Source organism: Achroia grisella, unplaced genomic scaffold (assembly GCF_030625045.1).
Source record: "Achroia grisella isolate CSIRO2021 unplaced genomic scaffold, CSIRO_AGI_Agris_v1 utg1245, whole genome shotgun sequence".
Lineage (NCBI taxonomy): Eukaryota > Metazoa > Arthropoda > Insecta > Lepidoptera > Pyralidae > Achroia > Achroia grisella.
The window spans coordinates 2,363,428-2,384,406 of NW_026712606.1; the positions used below are offsets into that span (position 1 = coordinate 2,363,428).

General features: G+C 30.4%; 3 protein-coding genes across 4 annotated transcripts; 1 reads left to right on the forward strand and 2 right to left on the reverse strand.

Moving 5' to 3' along the window:
- Positions 1 to 226: 226 nt before the first annotated feature.
- On the reverse strand, positions 227 to 8,224 carry LOC131854764 (zinc finger protein ztf-16). 2 transcript variants are annotated; one of them, XM_059205906.1, is made up of 7 exons: positions 7,969 to 8,224; positions 7,580 to 7,705; positions 5,629 to 6,140; positions 5,240 to 5,547; positions 4,710 to 4,837; positions 4,324 to 4,506; positions 227 to 3,758 (listed from the first exon to the last, which is right to left on the reverse strand). In XM_059205906.1, exons 2-7 carry the CDS (start codon positions 7,652 to 7,654, stop codon positions 3,519 to 3,521), a joined length of 1,446 nt encoding a protein of 481 aa, XP_059061889.1. In that variant the 5' UTR covers positions 7,655 to 7,705; positions 7,969 to 8,224; the 3' UTR covers positions 227 to 3,518. The 2 variants fall into 2 exon arrangements, with proteins under 2 accessions (XP_059061889.1, XP_059061888.1); XM_059205905.1 differs by having other exon boundaries at positions 4,710 to 4,846.
- A 1,871-nt stretch (positions 8,225 to 10,095) lies between these two features.
- LOC131854773 (transmembrane protein 184C) lies at positions 10,096 to 16,164 on the forward strand. The gene is made up of 6 exons (XM_059205921.1): positions 10,096 to 10,504; positions 11,593 to 11,832; positions 12,766 to 13,047; positions 13,380 to 13,482; positions 13,790 to 13,964; positions 14,635 to 16,164. The coding sequence occupies exons 1-6, from the start codon at positions 10,242 to 10,244 to the stop codon at positions 14,901 to 14,903; spliced, it is 1,332 nt and encodes a 443-aa protein (XP_059061904.1). The 5' UTR covers positions 10,096 to 10,241; the 3' UTR covers positions 14,904 to 16,164.
- Positions 16,165 to 16,799: 635 nt separating this feature from the next.
- On the reverse strand, positions 16,800 to 20,349 carry LOC131854781 (putative neutral sphingomyelinase). The gene is made up of 6 exons (XM_059205935.1): positions 20,161 to 20,349; positions 19,881 to 20,054; positions 18,957 to 19,140; positions 18,519 to 18,673; positions 18,023 to 18,215; positions 16,800 to 17,616 (listed from the first exon to the last, which is right to left on the reverse strand). Exons 1-6 carry the CDS (start codon positions 20,196 to 20,198, stop codon positions 17,164 to 17,166), a joined length of 1,197 nt encoding a protein of 398 aa, XP_059061918.1. The 5' UTR covers positions 20,199 to 20,349; the 3' UTR covers positions 16,800 to 17,163.
- Positions 20,350 to 20,979: the final 630 nt, after the last annotated feature.

Below are 20,979 nucleotides of genomic sequence, written 5' to 3' on the forward strand. Positions count from 1 at the left end.
TATTTTATTCACAAGGTGTCCATACAAATATATTTTGCAATATTTTAAATATACTGAAAGTACAAATCCATAAAATAAGGAATACTTCGAGAGGCTGCATTAGACGCCCAAATAGATGGCGTGCTAAAATTAGGCTAAAAGCAACAAAGTTTTGTACATTTTACTAATTGTCAATAAAATTATAAATATAAGGAAATTAAAATGATACTCTTAAAGTTACGTCTCATACTTTATTAATATTTTATTAGACCCTTTACCAAATTATTATAAAGTAAATAAATAGAACTACACTCGGTAATATATACCATTTCTTGATACTCTAGATCATCATGATCAAACGATAAGAACAATGTATATCAACTGTAAATAAACTTTATCATAAAAACAAGCAAAACAGCCATATTGTAAAATACTTTTTTCTATGGATTTTATATAATAGATTCTGTGTAAAACAAATTTGTTTTAATGCCACATTCTTTTAAACAGTATTAAAGTCAACAGTATCTAAATATCAGATATTTTATTTCACAAATTCCAAAAACCACTTCAACACTGATATTAATCTAAGGCACAATCAATGATTTGATATAGTAATTCACATCACTCATAATTTAAACAAGTTCACTGAAAAATAGTATCCATTCTAGTCATTAGTAAAATATTATTATTCACCTCTAGTAAATATAACATAAAAATTGTAACAGAGAAATTATACTGTCTAAAGATAGAATTAATTGCTTCCAACCTTGTTAATTTATCTACCTTATATATTAAATACACAACAACTTAAAACAAATTATAATGTTGGTAAGCTGTGATTTGGTATTAAGGTGAGGATCACTATACTAAGAAATTTCCCTTGATAGTAGTATTTCAAGTGACATGTTATGAATTCAATTATAATTATCTACAGTATGAATATAATAATAAAATTTTAATAACATCAACAATGTCATTAAGTAGTACTTGATGGAATAGTTGAAATTTTATTATAAATAAATTGACAAAGGTGAATTTAAAATACTGAAACATATCTACATTATTCAAAATGTAATTTTACATTTTATTATCTGGTCAATATTAAAATACTTTCAAGTACCTATATAGTTTAAAATATTACCACACAAAATATTTATTTTAAACTGGAACAATTCAACAATGTTTCGCTGCATCACAAACAAATCAAGCGCCTGGATCTTATTAATCTATAACATATTGCATGTTTGGCTAAATAACATGATACGCTTGATTTCTTAGCAAAACAGGCTACAATTTAATATATGATAAATAAATATAACTATATATCTTTAAACCTCTGCATTCTGTAAACACTTTATACTTAGATCTGTTCTTAATTACAACTAAAATCTATAAAATATATTACTCTATTAAATATTAAAGGCAATATTTATCATTAGATATGGACGGATTAAGTAAAGGCGCCCAGTGGGGTTACCGTTAATTTATATTAATAGCTCTTATAATAACCTACACTTAGAATTACATTGCGGCGGTTGCGGCAGAATTTATTTAGAAGTAAAATATTCTCGTTATATATAACCAACAATGAAACAGCATAATAAAGAATCTCTATAAATAAATGTGTTGCTCGTTTCAGGTAACTCACTTGATCCGTGGTCACGGATGTCTACCGCGTGCGCCGGCTTCTAACCTAATACCATTGTCGTAAAACAAAACAAAATACATAACTTCGTTGGTAAACAATTTCAGTTCCATCTAAGTCAATTCGTAAACTTAACAGGCAAGACCACAACCGATATTAAGTACTTACTATCTACTACAGGAATGTAAATCTCAGGTTACCTACTTTTAAAACAAAAATGCTAAAGGACAACCAATCTAGTAGGTTCAGGGAAATATATTAAAGTTCATGACTATAATATTTAAATTACAACAAGTCTACAACTAATATGAGGTCGCGTCAGTAGACTTTCTCCGATCATGCTAGGAATTTGATTGCAACATAATATATGCATAACATGATATTATTACAATTTATTCATAAAATGTAACAATACATGATTTTTGTACATCAATATAAATTTAACAATCGTTCACCATAAGGTTGAGCACTCCTTTCTCTTTAGTAAAAAGAAAGTAAACCATAAAAAACTAATTAATGTTCCGTATTGTAGAGAGATCTCAAAAATCCAAGTTTTGGTCCTTGATAATTCTGTATATTCAATTACTACCAGCCAACTTAGTCGCTATTCATAAATTATGCAAAATAAAATAAAACGTAATAAATTACTAAAGGCACCAATATAAGCACGATAAACTTTCTGTTTTAATTTAATAACTTCAATTAATAGGAAGCAATACTATTATTATGCTTTTGTGGGAGCAGAAAAACTTACATGCTCCGTAGTTGAGCTATATTGAGCAAGTGTAATTTTTTCAAGTAAATACACATCACATAGAACCTATCAACTCCGCACAGAAAGCGCCTACATCAAAAGATCAAATCGTAAATAGAATAGATAAAAATTTTAAGTACATTTTGGGTTTAAATAATATAATATTTTAGAAATATAAATAACAACAACAAAATATTTTAAAATTGTACATTAAGTATTAGTCGTGGACTTGCATTACATGCACTTCAATAAGAAAATATAAATAATAAACGGAATGTAGAATTTAAAATTCATGTCTGTACACAATCACAATAATAAACAATCACGGAAATACAGGCTATGCCTTTCTATAACATCTTGTCAACAGTGAAATGTAAAAATATATTAATTTGTACAATCTAAACATTTGTAAAATTCACTATCGCACCAAAAATACTCTAAAATTTTGTTATTATTAATGATGGTAATATACAGTTAAGTACCGTAAATCGAAATAAAACACAATCTAGTATAGGGTAAACAACAAGTACATTGCCCCCACCAAAGACTCTAATCTCACATATTATGGAATGCATACGTCATAATTTGGAATGTTATCGAATTTTCAGATGTTGATCACAAACAGGAGTTGCCCGGCTCAGCCGGACCCGGCCGGAGGTGATGCCCTGGCACACTCATGATAACAAATTCATAATTTTATCAATAATCCATAAGGAGCACTTCCTAATTTTATATCGTAATTTCTCATTTACCATCTCAATATACCCATTTTTCAATTAAGTACTAAAATATCCATATAAATATCTTCGCTCATTTATCTATAATTATAACCACTAAATATACCTTGACGTAATTTGCACTTTTAAAACAAAAACAGCTTCGGGGGGACGTTCAGCGTATAGCATATTCGAAGCACTTCAACCCAACAGTGCCTGAAGTGATTGAGTCAACAAAAAACAGAGAAAAATAGTTAATAAAGACATTACAACTTCGAAAAGTATGATATGTATATATGATTAGATTAGAAATAGAAAAGTGAAATATATTTGAAGTGCTTACGGACTATGCACACAATATTTTACGAAAAGTGCATCATCAAACACGAAGTCAGTGATTGTCGAACGGCCCCCCTGCAAACAGTCATTGATGGCTCTTGCTAAGCAGGTGGGAGTTGAACTCGTACACGTTGCAGCATTGTTCGCCGCAGATATTACATTTCCACGGATTGGAGTCGCAATGACAACCTTTGTGTAGAAAGTATAGTGTAGAGTCCGGGAATGTTATAGCGCAAAATGTACATACGAGTGAGGCCGGCAACATGGCGGCCTCGCCATGGGTGGAGGTGATCACGCCGCCTTCCGAAGGAGACGCCCGGGAGGCCTGAAAATGTATTCAAGTTAATTTATCATTAATGGTGATATGTTTCATTTCTATGTGTAATTAAAAATAAAATATTGCGAAACGTGATAATGAACTTCATACTTTAAGATTAGAATATAATCTTAAAGTATGAAGTTCATTATCACGCTTCTACTACGCCCGGTCGACACAAGGCGTTATTAGTGTTATCCCATTAGTCATAAAATTATATTTCTTATGACCATTACTTCTAATTTTAAAACAAGTAAACGAAAGCATTTATTTTTATAGTGATCTAACAATTCTAATTATGTATTATTATATCGTAGGTATGGGTAATATGAGTAGCCGAATTTAAGTAAAAATTTACATCAACGATTACGTATCGCTATTATATTTGAAAAAAAAATCATATTGAATTAAATCATATCCATTCAAATATTAAAACTAACTTAAATGTTATAGATCATTAATCATTATTTTGCCGCCGCCTAATTCGAATGAGAGATTAGCAAAGACAATACAAACAAACATATAATTGATTTTGATTAATTATGAAAATGAACATATTTAAACAGATACGCACATTTGAATTTCTAGCGCGTCCGCGAGCCGATATACGCCTACGTAAATCTTCTCTTAGAAGGCTCTTTAGCGGAGACACCTTTATCAACGAAGATAAACTCGAGGAAACCCCGCGCTTATCTCCACCGTTAGCTTCGCCTTCCTTTACTTCACCTGAACCTGATTCGTCTTGAGTGTTAGGTTCCTAAAATGTTAAATTATCAAATACAATTTCAATAAAAAATTTCGTGACAGGGTAAAGCAGAAAACCGAAACTAACGCAGACCATTGGTACAATAATATGAATGCACAGTATGTGTAATATAGTTCAATGCGTTATCTTTTTATAGCCTATATTATAGTTAGTAGAATATATATGTACGTACTATTAAATTGAATAGCACTCACCTGTTTAATAGGTATCAATGTAATTGACGGAGTGATGTTGGTAGGTAGACCTGCAGACAGCGAACTGCTTGCTACGGCACTGTCCCCAGATTGAGGAGAGCTGGGACCCTCACCATTCATGCGCGCATCTGTCTCATCAGTTGGTGGAATATGTATAATTAATATAGGATTCAAGTAAGTATGTTTATAAGGAATTAATTGAACAAAGTAAGGACTTTATTTATTTCACATACTAAATACTATTCGTAGTGTGTGATGTTCCAACAAATTATGTACATTGCATTGTTAGGGCTGTCATAGTTTAAAAAAAAACATATGCTTAAAATAAGGGAACAATTTTATTATTACCAATTTAAAATACATTTTTTGATATTCTTGCAAAGTATTTCTATTTTGTTATAATATACCATTATGAGTGTCGATAAGGAATCTTTTTAAGCTTGGAAGTCTAAAATATTATGCTACTTTATAATACAATTAATATATATATTTGGCTATAATATTTGTTACAATTCTATAAAAATATTTACCTGAGTTCCCCAAGTGATTAGATTGTCCAGGAGAAAATGTTTCGTTGTTATCAGCCATAGATATTTCCACATGTGGAGTCAGATAATGCATGGGGGGAGTGGCGTTATCAACCGAGCGAGCTCCATTGCTCTCGCCACTATCCGAATATGCAGGGGCAACAGATACCGAGAGACCAGTGCCTAAAGCGCCTAACGCATTCATAGCAACAGGGTCCATTGTACCGTCAGCATAGGCTGCATTCGCTATTCCAGCAGCAAGGAAAGAAACATTGTTGCCAGGGCCAGGATTATCTAAGTCGATGCCATGCCTGTTGAGAAGTTTTACATTAAAAATATCTATTATTTATAAAGTATAAGCATGATAAATTATTAATGGTAATATATAATACCTGTTAAAGAAATGAACTCTGAGACTTTTCATAGTAGGCGCACGATAGCTACACAGGGGGCAAGTTTTGACGAGGTCATGCTGTCCAACATGTTCATTCTGAAAGTGCGCTCGCATGGCAATTTGGCGCTGGAACCCTCGATTACATATAGGACAGTGGTACGGCAAGCTCTTTGTGTGTGTTGTGAAATGCTCAGCAAGATGGTCCTTTCTGAAGAATCTTTTTTGACATACTCGGCATTCATAAGGTTTGACACCTGTATGCCGCATTTTATGTCGACGCATGTTAGCGCCATTTGAAAATTTCATATTACACACATCACATTCAAATAGTTTTCTGTGCGGACGGGCGTCCGCGTTTTGTGCTGCCGCCACATTGTTATTGTCTGGCGAACACTGCGCCATGTGTGTTGTTAAAGCCCGACTACTTAATGTACTAAAACTGTTGCATGTGGTACATTTTAATAAAGTACCACCTCTTTTCGGAGTTTCCTTGCTGCTAGCTGTAGCTACCTAAAAATTGCAAGAAATTAGAATGTTAGAAAAGAGAGCCAAACAACAAAAATGTGATATGAGCAACTAGAACCAAAATTATTAAAAAAATAAACATAATATAGACCACAAGAAAATTATTACAAAAACCTAAGTTGAAAATATAACAATAATTATTCCATTTGTTAAGTAAATAAATTATTAAATATTATTTATAAACTTACAAATGAATGCTTAACATTTCTACATATAATGCATGTTATTATTCATGCTAGTATTATAAAATGAATGTGGTAAGTGGGTCTGTTTGTCTGTTCGTTACTTTCAAAGGTTAAATAGGTCTTAGTGAAATTCAACATGAAGACAGATTATATCAAAATATAGACACAGGCTATGCTAGATGAAGTAACAAAATTTCTGAATATAATGATATTTACAATAACAAATAACATTAAATAATAATAATAAATATAATCAAATAAAAGTTGCTGAAACAGACTAATGTTTTTCACTTTCTGCTTTTTAGTCATATAATATATAATATATAATGAAAAAAAATATACTATAATTTTTTATTAATGTAACAAAACGATCTTTAAAATGAACTAAAGATGTTGGACCTACATAATTAAATTATTAGATTTATTATATAGACATATAAGTTAAAGTTTTACAAAAATGACACAAGAAAACAATATTTATCAGTTGTTTCTAAATTCTAATAGAATCAATCCCATTGTGATGGTAGTTATAAACAATAAAAGTATAGCACTTTAATAATTTTTGAGCTTAGATATCTTGTAAGATAACCTTTTTTTTCACTAGACAGATGTTAATTTGTGAAGATATCTTAATAGGGAGAACTATTAAACAAATTGATTTTACACTGAAAGTTATAAGACTATCTCTAAAATAATTAGAATGTTGATTATTTACTGAATCAATTACCTACTCAGATTACCTCAGTGACTATTCCCTATTATAATCAAGTCTTTCAATACCTATTATATATTTTTTACACATACAATGGTGTATTTATATATATATATATATATTATTTTAAAAATTTATAGTTTTTATTAATGTTTTTGTCACAGTTATTTCTTTTTATTGTCTTATTTTTCTTGTATTTAACATAATGTTCAATATTATACAATAATTCTGGATATATGTATATTGAGTTGTTATATATTATACATTGCCGATATCAATATACCAATTTAAAATATTTTAAGTACTGAATATATGATATTGTACAAGGTCATAACAAAATGCATTCCAGATTAGTAGAGAAAATATGTATGTACATTAGCTTTATTATCCTAACCTAATATAGATTTACCAAAGCAAAAAAAATGCTGAATCTGATTGTTCCATACATTTTTTTTATAAAAAGAAAATGTGTTAATGTTCTAAATTTAAGAAACATGAATATGATTATAAAGTATAGGTATATTTACCGGTTCATTTTTGATTGTAGGTAAATTTGGCGACACGGTGCCAGAATCGGCCTCTGTTTCCCCTTTTGATGACATCACATTACCAGCTCGCTATCCGTCTCAACATCACTCTCCCGCCTCCCGAAACTATTGAAAACGTAAACACTGATATAGCTAAACACACAGTAACGCTAAAGCAATAACATTTAATATTATCCCAGAGTGTAATAAACACAAAACAATTAGAATCTCGGAAGAATGGCGAGGTGACCCATTTACGAAAACATATGAATTATCGACTAGCGATATACTATTTATAAACGTTATCTATTACATCCAATGTATATCCCTTTTAGATCAAGTATAGCTTAAAGATAATTTAATAACGCGTCACTATATTACAAACTTACACTAGGTTGATACGTCGACAACCCGAACAGCGGTATTTTAGGGAGAGATCGCTATGTGGCCTAATTCAATGCTGAACTCGATGCACAAAATACGTGTTACACGTCTAACTGTAAATACACAATTTCGAGAACCTCACTAATAACTTAACTTTTATAGAATTTGTAATACGTTAACACTTAATATTGTTAATATTTATTGATACTAAATAAAATTATAAACTATTAACCAAAAAACCCATTTTGTAAAAAAACCATACACCTGTAAACCCGAGAGTGATTTCTTTTGATTTTTTTTTTTATATAGCAACACAATAGACACCTGAAGACATCATTTGACTGAGATTTCTCTCTTTTACTCTCATATGATTTTCTATAATGTCTCTTTTTCTTGTTGTTTGTTCGGATATTAAAGGGATGATAAACGATAATGTTATTTATATACTAGAAGATCACACAAATAAATTTCAGTACTTACTGTGAATAAAAGTACCCTACAACTAAAACCATGTTTAAACTACAGATTACAGATATCGGAATATTGTTTGATATAAGACTAAAGCTTTATATTTCAATAATAAAGTTATATTTCTTAACATTTTTTAAACAAAAATATAATAACATACTTTTACTATTTCACATAATGCAACTTCGTAATAATTATGATCCAATAAGTTTAGCTTATAAAGATGTATGGATGGATCTGTTGTTGCTGCACGGATATTTGTGGCTCTGTCACACAAAACGATTTGAACGAATTTCGATGTAAATTTACAGTAATTTAGTTTATATTTAAAAGTTTATATACAACATTAGCTATATAAGAATATCCGACAAACGAGCTTGCTGCTCACCAGCTCACCTGATGCTGATGCTGCTGATGGAATGATTGATTGGTGATGAAGTGATTATCGCCGCCCATAAACACCTGCAACACCAGAGGATTTGCAAGTGTGTTGCCTTTTTAGACGGAATAAGCTCTTTTCTTAAAGGTTTCAATATCGTATCCGTTCGGAAATACCATTGCGTCTATTATATATATATATATTAATCGCATGGCACAAAGTTTCTATAAACCCACACATATTCTGGAACCGTCCTTCATTCATATGGTAAAGACAGTACTTTAGTTTTTAGCGGGTGGTACGGTGGTGAAACTTAGCAGCTGGTATGAATCTGAACAATTCCTCAGAACACTTGCCGTGATAAAATGTACGGGGATGCAATATCTCGCTGCAGGGCCAATGGGTCTAGTCTGTCAAAAAGACATTGATTATTGATTACCAATGAATTCTGAATGCGGTCAAATGGAAGTAGCTGGTACAGTGGTGCTCCCGCTCAAATGAAAACAGTATTCCATATGCGGTTAGATACCTTCGTTGTATAATTGAAATCAATAGGCCATCGATCACCTCTAAAAAATTAGGTGTGCTCAGTAAGGTGGTATATCAATACCACCTTACTGAGCACACCTAATTTTTTAGAGGCCGTCAAGGAACGTTACTGGATATGTCAAAGAGAGTGTCTTGAATCTGAGGAGACACGAGTGTCTTCTTGGGGTTGAATTGAACAAGATTCTTCTTTTAAAGAAGACCTTTAGATCTAATTTTAGCCACTCGATTTTTCTCACAATCATATACTGCCGAATTCAGCCAACATTGAACCTATAACAAATTCTTTCAATTAGCCATCGATTTGGGAGTAGTATTTTTTCGAACGAGGAACTTTATTGCGCAGGCCTGAAGTATTAGCTTAGATCCTAATGTAATTTGGTATTACATGGACAAATATAGACTACCTTTAATGAAAATGTATGCAGACGAAATTGCGACTAAGAGCTAATGTAAAAAGAATAAAAAGGCATTGTATAAAAAAAAACAATTCAGTCACGGATTTCGGATTTAGCACTATATTGAATTTTATGTGCACTTGTCTGAGAACTGTCAATTTAATTGTTAGGCTAAAAGATAATTACCACGACCGTAATCCTACATAATAATAAAAAAATAACTGTCAATGTAAAAACTAAAAAATATACTGTCAATTGGCTGTATGAGCTGAGTTCTTTTGCCTTTCCCTATAAAGGGAAAAACCGAACCAAAAAAAATATACTGTCAATGTCAACAACGTCAATAAAGTCAACAATTTAGAAAATATTTTATTTTATTTTATTTATGAAATATTCTATTCTTGTTTGGATATAAAAAAATTCTACGTACTACGATGCAGCAGAATTACAACAAATATTAACTGTGCTGTGTCATACAACCTCGAAAATGTGTTCATCTCATATAATAACATTCTTTAGCCAGTGGAGATTGTGGATTAGACCATTTGTAATTGCGCTTTATGCTATATTAGTTGTTGTATTGGTGCCCATACTTGTAGCTCATTCAATAAAAAATGGCTTTAGAAAGTCTGACCAGGGAGCTCTCATCGCGGGAGGATTTGTCCTCCTTGCTCTACCTATATCTATATGGCAGATTACTCAACATATATTCCATTATACTAAGCCTTCATTACAGAAACATATTATAAGGTGAGTACCATAGCTGAAATAGCAACATATAATAATTAGATACTATTAATATTGATATTACTTTTTGTTTATGAACATACATTCTTTTTTATCTTTTATATATTGATCAGTAAATATATGTAAGTATGAAGAAGAAATTAAGACTAATGTAATAGGTATACTTCACTTTATACATATATCTATTAATAATAAACAGTCTAATGTGTGGTGGTGATTACTAAATATCATATATTTCATTTTGGCTCTTGTCAGTTTGTGCATATTTTATCCAATTTTGTTAACTTCAATGTGTATATTAGTTTATTCTAGCACTTTGTGTCAAGCTTGTTTCATAAAGATTCGAAATAATAATAATATACCAGTATAATTCAAACAGCACCATCTATTCCTAATCTAAGCTAAGCAAAGCATGTATTATAGAGTACAACACACCCAGAATGATACAAACACTTATAGTCATGAATACAACTATTTGCATCTTACAATAAATCAAATCAGATACCATTAAAAGTAAAGCTTTATGGTAAACTGCTAGATCACAGAAGCAGTCCTTAATAAAATATTTCATACTACTTGACTTTATTATTATAGTACATAATAACAACTGGAACTATTAAATTTAGTGTTCAATAAGTGTTACTATTACACTAGTGTACAATATATAAAGATATAATACAATATAAAAAGATATAAGATTGTGCCACTTTTATATAAAATCATGAATTTCTTTTTTATTTAAGTAATATGTTTATACTATTAGACATTTTTACTGTACTACTTAAAAAATTGAGATATTTTCTTGTTCAATGTCTTTATCTAAAATTGACAACATTAAAGTCTGTAAAAATATTTTGTACTATTTTACAAATATAGATTAGTTTTATAGTTGTGAAAGTGAACTAAAAAATTATCGTGCTGTAGAAATGTATGCAATATATTATGAAAACTACTTACAGACTACCTATTGATTCAAATGATTAATTGAATTATTTCCAAAAAATATAAAACACTGAGATATAATATATGGATTTAGGCAGACATGAAAAAAACCTACAATATTCATATAATTTATTTACTTTCATCCACAGAATACTATGGATGGTGCCTATATATGCTCTCAATGCATGGATTGGTCTAGAGTTTCCAGAGCAGTCAATTTATATGGACTCTCTTAGAGAATGCTATGAGGCATATGTGATTTACAACTTTATGAAATATTTGTTGAACTATCTAAATGATGGACAAGACTTAGAAGCTATATTAGAGAGCAAGCCACAGGTGTATCACATATTTCCCTTATGTTGTTTAACACCATGGGAGATGGGTAGGTAAGTATTTCAGTGTCCAATCATATTACTATAATAAATTAAATAAATATTCTGAAGAAATATTTCTTATTATACAAATAGGTAATGTCAGTCATAATATAGGTCACACATTAAAGGGAAAAACATAGTGTGACAAGTTGGTCACACAATGTCACACTTTGTTGGCCCTTTTGTTGAGGTGAGTGTATATATATATTAAAATATGTTTAACAGACTATTAATGAAAAGATAATATATTACCAACTTCTTCTGTATAAACATAAGATTACGACATAAATTGTTTTGTTTTGTTAACATGTTTACACTAAATTTTTCTGTGCAAAATGTCTGACGTCAGTGTGTGACAACAATATCTTACGTCATTTTATGCATAGGTCGTAAGTTCAGGTTTATTAAATTTATTTCTAACATTTGTTGATGGAAACATTGATTTAAACATAATTAATTAATGAGATGTGGTAGGTCTCATGACTCATTAAAATTAATATATTCTATTATTATTATTATGTTTTTTCTCTTCTATTGTAGTGCCACCTCCCACCTTTTGTCTTGTCTCATCTACCCAAAGGTTGCCTGGAAGAGATTGCATAAGTGATAAGGCGCCTTTTGTACCCTCTTAATTTTAATTACTCTATTAATTTTATTAATGTAATTTTCCTGGTGCAATAAAGAGTATGTATATAAATAAATAAATATTCTTGACAAAATGTAGTAACACCTTCATAAAGAATATTGTTAGTTGACAATGCATTGATTGTAGACATACCATTATGTATATTCTATTTTTACTGTTTTTTGCAGGGGAGTTCGAAGTAGTGGATTAAAATATAATATCAATTTCTTCTAACAGTTTAATGGCAGTTATTTTACAAAAAGTTTAAGTGGGCAAAAAGCATTCGATAAATAATTTATTTTATTGTATTTGAATTTCAGCGAATTCATACATAACTGTAAACATGGTATCCTCCAATATACAGTAGTAAGACCTATAACTACAGTTATATCAATGATATGCGAGTTAAGTGGAGTATATGGGGAGAGTGATTTCAGCCCTAAGGTTGCATTTCCATACATGATAGCTGTGAACAATCTCTCACAGTTTGTGGCGATGTATTGTTTGGTTCTCTTTTACAGAGCTAATAGAACTGAACTAAAGCCAATTAAACCAATTGGAAAATTTCTTTGTATAAAAGCTGTTGTCTTCTTTTCATTTTTGTAAGTGGTTTTATATCATAATACATATAAAAGATTTTTACAATAATCTACTTACTTCACGACTTGTTTTGTAGACTATTGACCATTTTTACTTTCTATTTCACATATTATTCTTTTTTTCTATGTAATCGGAATAGTTAACATGCTGACGGCCCGCCGATGATAAGGCGGTAACCATCTCCTATAGTATACAGGAACGGCACTACCGATATCACATTATCATGTGACACCTGGGATACCACTCGTGGGTTGTCATTCCTGAGGATTAAGATGTCATGCCCCATATTATGTAATATACACATATGACTACTAACTTTGTTAATTCTTTACAGCCAAGGTGTCATTATTAACATTCTGGTATATTGTGGAGTAATATCAACAATATTTGATATATCTGAACAAGACAAGATAAAAATTATATCATCAAAGCTACAGGTAAAAACTTAAAATTTTGATGTAGATAAGAATTACTTAATCAGAATGTGTTAAGCTATGGTTTACAATAAGAATTGTTGTCTCAAAAATATATCTAATAATTTATGGCTTATATTACTCATTCTCTATACAGATATTGTATGTATTATGGATAGCCCTTAATTGACATATTGCATTATATTGAACAAGGATTATACAAAAATCCAGTAATTGCAACCTCTTCTTTATAATCAGGCGAATATAAAAAAGAGGTTGCATTTGCTAGCTATGTGAACAAAAATATTATTTTTTTAAACTTGTGTTCCAGGATTTTCTCATCTGCATCGAGATGTTCTTGGCAGCTATCGCCCACCACTATAGTTTCTCGTACAAGGAGTTCATATCGCAACAAGACCAATCTCCATCGTGTCTCGGTTCCTTCTTAGCCATGTGGGACGTATCCGATGTTAAGAGGGATATATCTGAGCATCTGGGTGTAGTTGGTATGTTATTAACAGACATCTAAATGCGATGTATTGATGAATCATTCTATGATAAAGGAGGCCCTCAAGCCTCGGTGGTCTAGCGGTTTAGCATACCGCCTTACTTCCGATGGTCGCGGGTTTGATTCCTCGCATGGCATAAACTTTTGTATTCATTAGTATGTTTGTTTGTTTCAATCTGGGTGTTTTCTATGTATAATAAGTATGTATTTACTAAAAAAAATATCTATGTACTTGTATCAGATATCTAATTCCCATAACACAAGTTTTATCTAGCTTAATGTGGGTCTAGAGGGTGCTGTGTATATTGTCTTGAGGTTTTTCTTTTTTTATTATTATTATTATTATTATAGCACAGGTATACACCTGTGCTATAATAATATACACTGGAAGGGTTAGTAGAAGATAGAATGAGCATAAATACAGTGATCAATCAGTTAACACATCATGATGAGTTTACCAGTTATTATTACAATGGATTTTAGAAAATTGATTGTTGACCAAACATAGTTTTTTGTCTGTATTTAATTGTGTAAGCAACTACGAAAGTGTAATTACTATTTTGCAATTATTTACAGAAATCATATTTTTAAGTAGTATCGGATATGGTTTCCGTATTCAAAGAAAAATTTTGTAGATGAAATTCTCATACCTTATTTTTTATTAACAGGGAGCTCATTCAGTAGAAGACTCAGGGGGAAATCCATGTATCACATGGCGCGGGGGTATGACGAAAGTTCAAGACTTGTGAGTGAGGAGGCTGCCTCTAGTTCTGCTCCCAACCTGTCAGTTAATGCAGAACCTCCACCTGTTGAGGTGAGGCCAACCACGTATGGTTCTATACACACCTCCCTAACAGCGGACTCAACGAATTCTGAAAGTGAACCACTACTTCATGTTTCTGACGAGCAATTATCTGATGACAACCCAAAAGTATGAAGTAACGATATATTTTATGTGATGTGATATTGTGACAATTGGCTTCTTTTGCTTATTGGCACTTATGACTACAAGATTAAGATCTATTTAGTATGTAACTGTACATACATTCCTTGTTGTACAATATTTTTCTTTTTTAATTAACAATAATTTATTTTCCTAACTTGCTTTGCAGCAGATTAAAATTATTGTTGTAATCATCACTGTATCGATGGTTGTAATTAGTAAAGGTATGTGATTTTAACTAGTGATAACTAATTACATATATACAATTTGATAACATCACAACATTGATACTGAAAACCCCTAATGCCTGCATTATATATTGATTTTCACAAGCAATTAAAGAATCAGTTGGTATTAAAAAATTGCACTTAAATAATTTTCAATGTTTTTATTATTATTAATATTTCAATTTTGTTATTTATGTATTTATTACTATACATTCTGTATAAATATGATATCTGCTTTACCCGTCTTTACACATGTAAGTTTTACTCACGCAAGTACCTTACGTAAGAAGCATATGATAAAATTACTAAGCACTTCAAAATTTATTGCAATTTTTTGTATATTACCGTACATTACTTATCTAAGAAGAAAATACAGATTATTGTGTTAGTTACTGATGAAATAATTTAAAGAATATTGAATCACTGAAAATATTAAAACGCGTCTTTATGCCATATTATCCTTATGGATTATATCACATAAAGATATCCTGTTTTCATAAGCCTCAGCTGTTTATATTGAGTTCGGATTATCAGTCATTGCATTTATTACGAAAAAAATAAATAAATGAACTTTTTCGCTTATGCATAGTTTTATTAGTATATATTTTTATATTGATGGAATCTGAGTTGTAATGAATTATTTTATTTTAAATGCATAACTGATAACCTATGAGTCCTAAATGCCCGTGGACAAGTTGATATTGCACATGTTTGACAGGGCCTCTACTGGTTCACTTGGAATATGTAAAGAAATGCCAAATCGTGTTGTACTTAACACACTTTAAATAAAACCTAAAGTACACATTATAACTACTTACTACCAAAGTATGTTACGTGCTATTAAATTTATTAATATTGTAATTTAGTAATAGGATAATTTAAATATTAATTATTGTGTACCAATGTAAAGTTATATTAAAATTGTATCCATGATCTAGTACTTATAAAAATGTATATAATAAATGACTATAAAATATTGTATATATTTTATTAATGTGATATTATTTTATATTACCAAGAAGGTATTGTAAAGGTCTGTTAAGTTTAGAAATAAAAATTACATATATTTTTATATACTTTTTATTGTCCTTGATTCTTCAGTTTTGTTCTTAGACCCTATTGATACTACAACTAACAATATATTTATATGATATAAAGCTGTATAGATATACGAGCTGTAAACAATCGTGGAAATATGGACATCACACTAAAATATTTTTTATACTGCAGTAAAATAACTTTGTTAAAGAAATGGTGCACTTCTCCTTTTTTGTAGCAACTAATAATAACTTGAAATCATTCAAGTACATAACAAAACTATATAATTAAATTATCATAATTATGTCTACTGGGGTTCATTTAGTATTTATTATATGGGACTGTTCTTCTCATCTCGAAATAATTCCTAACTGACGGTAGATTTCACATATCATAAGAGTCTGTAATAGACCTACATGAATAAAGATATTTTGAATTTGTATCATCTCAAGTTTACGACACAAAAGAGATAGTTAAAACTACAATACTGATTACAAAGTAAATATAAAGATAGTCTATAAACAACTGCTTATTTATTTGACCTATTGAATAATTAAAAAGCAATAATTACATTTATTTGTAATTTACTATACTTATAATTATAAAAATTTATTAAAAAGGAATGTATATTTTTATAGTTGATACATTCATAAATCAATTGTTACTAGCTATAAGTAACGTTAGGGTAGTACGAAAAAGTTACTATTAACTCATTTAAACAGGATGAAACTGTAATGTAGTATAAACATTATAAATGATATGTTATGTCTTATAAGCTAAGGCAATTTTACAATAAGCACAGCCTTGTTGTTCCACATATGTTGGTCTATCCACTGAGCAAATTAAGCCTACAATTTACATGTATCCTGTTTGTACAGGAAAGCAATCCAGAATTCAAGTATATTACAAGCGTATAAAATTCGTAGACATAGCTTACGTACTTGAATTCTGACCATTTTATTAGTATGTGAAAACAATTGTATCTCATTTTATTCTTTGATGGGCTCTATTCTTGTCCTACTGAAATTTTCTAGAGCACTAAGTCCAGCTTTGAGACTATTCATTTCTATTTTATTCCATAATGTACCCATTAGTAGATAGTAGAAACAAAAGCCAGTTAATACAATTTTAATTACATCATAAAACACATTATTTGGCCAAAATCCTACAGTTCCTATCAGAAACATAAACAGCAAACCGCCGGATGTAAGAAACAGTTTCTTTGATCTTGTTATGGTTTCAGTTGCTTCTTGACAAACTTTGATAGTTTGTGCCACAGTCGTATCAAACGAACCATTTATACTGTACTGTCTTTCACCTATTTTCGCATCCTTAACAGGTTTTAAACATATCTCCAAAGAGACAGCATTGTGGTCTGAGTATGAAAATGGCTGATTGGGTACTCTGTCTTCCAAAGGATTCCCAAAATTTATTATTTCAGCCTGTAAAGGAGAATTAAAAATATATATGTTGCATACATATTTTAATGTGTGATAAAGGAATTCTGTACAGGCCTGTGTCCATGGCATAACAGTAGAGGGTGATGATGAATTCACATTGCATTAAACTCTTTGGTTTCTAGGACAATATAGGTTGCATAGAAGTTGAACCAATATAATACAGACTAATGGGGCACTAATCTGGAGATTAGTGCCCCATTAGTCTGTATTATACTATATACACTGGAAGAAGGACATTGTTAATAATGGATTATTAACAATGTCCTTCTTCCAGTGGCAGACAGATATTTGTATCAGAATTTTAAACTTCTATTGGGAATGTTTTTACAATGGATTGTTTCAGAATAGAAGAGTGAGAAGTTAGAGGTTTAAAAGTATATAAAATTACCTCCAATGCAGAATTCACATGAAACAAAATATGATCTATTCTCTTTCCTTCTGGACATTCTTTTATTTGTTTTTGATTGCTGTAACTATTGTTGGCAACATCACATGTTCCTGAAGGCTTATTGATGGCAGGATTGCTTCCTTCACATTTCATATCAAAGGGATCAAGGAGTTGCGGTAACTGTGTAATTATTCTGAAATAGTAAGAGTTACAAACCTTTACTAAAACTTTTAGAAAATTCAAACATATTGTTGTATAATAAAAGAATACTTATTACAAACAAAATTCAAAACCAGAGGTAAAAATAGCACAGCCTGTGTTTCACTTCCTTTGTAAGCTATGTATGGAGGCATAACACCTTAGTCTTGTGGAATGACAACATGATGATGTCACGATGGTTAATACTTGCCAACATATGGGTCCTCTGTTTATTTGTCATTCCAGTGACATTTTTATAAGTGATATGTTAATTACCTGCTAAAGTAATTTATTTTACCTATAAGACAAATCTCCAGGTCCAGTGTTCAAATCCCCTGCAAGTATGGAGATATCAGCTGGCGAAGTAGTCAAATTTACAAATTCAGCAGTTGAGTATGCTTGCAGTACTCTATGTGCTAGGTACATGTCATCCTCATGGTACTCTGCATGTAACTGCAATTAATGTTCCAACAAATATGGACGATATCCAAGAAAATGTTAATTAATAAAACATTAAATAGACAGTTAATGATTGTGACCATGAGTATACTAGAATCAGCTGTAGATTGGCCATGTAATAGTAAAATTATAATAATTATTTATGAGACAGGCAAATTTTATAACAAAATAATGATTATAACTTAAATAATATAATTATTATAATTTTATACAAATGCCTACCCAACTCATTACTTAGGCATTAGTATAATTAAAAAGTTTATTTTTTTGTACTCACATGAGTGCAATAGATATTAATCAGCTTGTCATTGCATCTTACTCTACACAGACCAACTCCTTTACCACCAAACCAGTCACCATGTTGGATTTTATGTATATAACCATTGAGTGGCCATTGATGGAAAAATACATCCTGTATCAACCATTTGGAAAACACACATAATCCTGAACCCATTACACCACTAAAAAAAGTTCATTGATTATATTATTTACCATTTTTATACACTATGTCATGAAGTTTTGTACTACTTAAATGAAGAATCTAAGTGAGGGAGATAATGTAAAAATAGAATTATTTTAGTTAATTGATTATTAGATATAATATTTTGTACATATATGTATACAGAGTCATTAGACATAGTAAATACAGTTTGCAGTACTGTAGAAATAAAGAAAAAATACAAAAAATAAAATAAACATCACTCTACCTTTGTATATTAACATATTGCATATTATTTATTTAAGGAAATATAAGTTTTAATGCATGAATATTAATGTAATAAAAGTTCAAGTCACACAGGTACATTTTATAAATGGAAACTATCAATTAGTTTCCACTTTCAATCTGTTTTGTAACTACACCAGATTAGTTTTTTTAATAACTTTATAATGTTTTTAATACCTCCTTAAGTTTATTAACAACTCCTTTGTTCATAGCTATTGGCCACAAATAAGATGAAAACCAGATCTTATTAAAATAAGACCTACATATAAGTAATCACATTATTCAGCAATTTTTCTTTTTTTATGTACTACAATAGGATCATTCAGGATGTATGTACGAAATTGCTCAATGAACTGTCATTGTAATGTACTTTCTAACATAGTTTTTTGGTTTTGTTTACTATGCGTTATAATTGTTATAAAATACATAGTGCTAGTATCCAAACTACCTTATTTCTAGTAAAATAAGAAATAGTACCTGTAAAAATAGTGTGAATATGGAAGGACAGTTTTTAAAGTTTTTTTAAAAATTAAATAATCATTTTCACTCCAAACTTCTTGCAAACAAACAATGTTATGAGAACTAGATTGAAGATATTTGCCAATTGCTTCCATGCGCTCCTGTCGATTTTTCGATACCACTGGAATACCCCTAAAATTAGATTAATAATACGTAGAATTATTTCCACTGTTATTCGCATGGATAAAGGAAAAATATAAAAAGGTAAATTGATAAAGTATACGTAAGGTAAACGTACCAACAATTTAATGTGAAAATATTTAATGTAAAGCTCATTTTGCATAAATAATTAATAATATCAAAATATAGCCTCTATTTTTAGTATATGTCAAGAAACATGATAATACTGGTATATCTAGAACTGTGATGAATTCTTTATAGTATTATGTTCCTTGGTGATGAATGATAAATAAAATATATATAGGACAATCCACAGACATTTTTTTTTTTTTTTTCCATATTCGTCCATCTCCTTTTCAGTGATGGAACAGGCAAAGATCCTTAGACCGTACAGCCTAGTCTACTTTTAAACTTCTTCATATTTGAACAAGTGATGAGGCCAAAGGCCAATTCTTATGTATATTTATTTATTATGTTTTCATTCGTGTTCAAAATTTAAGTCTTATCCGTAGTCCATATCCTTGTATCAATTATTTAAAGTTTCATCGATATCGAGGTAACGTATAAATATATAGGTATATATGTTTCAAAATTAGTTAACATGTCTTGGATGTCGCGCGGGATTTTTTCCGGTTTCTTGTAAATGTTCAGTAAATTATCAATAAAGACCAAGCGTTGAATATTATAAGCGGAACATTCGAAAAATATGTGATTTAGGGTCTGACTGCTGTTATTGCACTCTTGGCATGCATTTGAATCAATTATTTTCATTCGGCACAAATGACTATTGAATCTAGCGTGACCAAAACGAAGTCGTATAAGGAGTGTGTAAAATTTCCGGTTTTTATAAACTCTAGATTTAGTGAACCAGGGTGAGGAATGAATATTTTTGTTAATGGAGTAAAACCAATTACCCTTGGTCTTTAGCGAAAGTTGC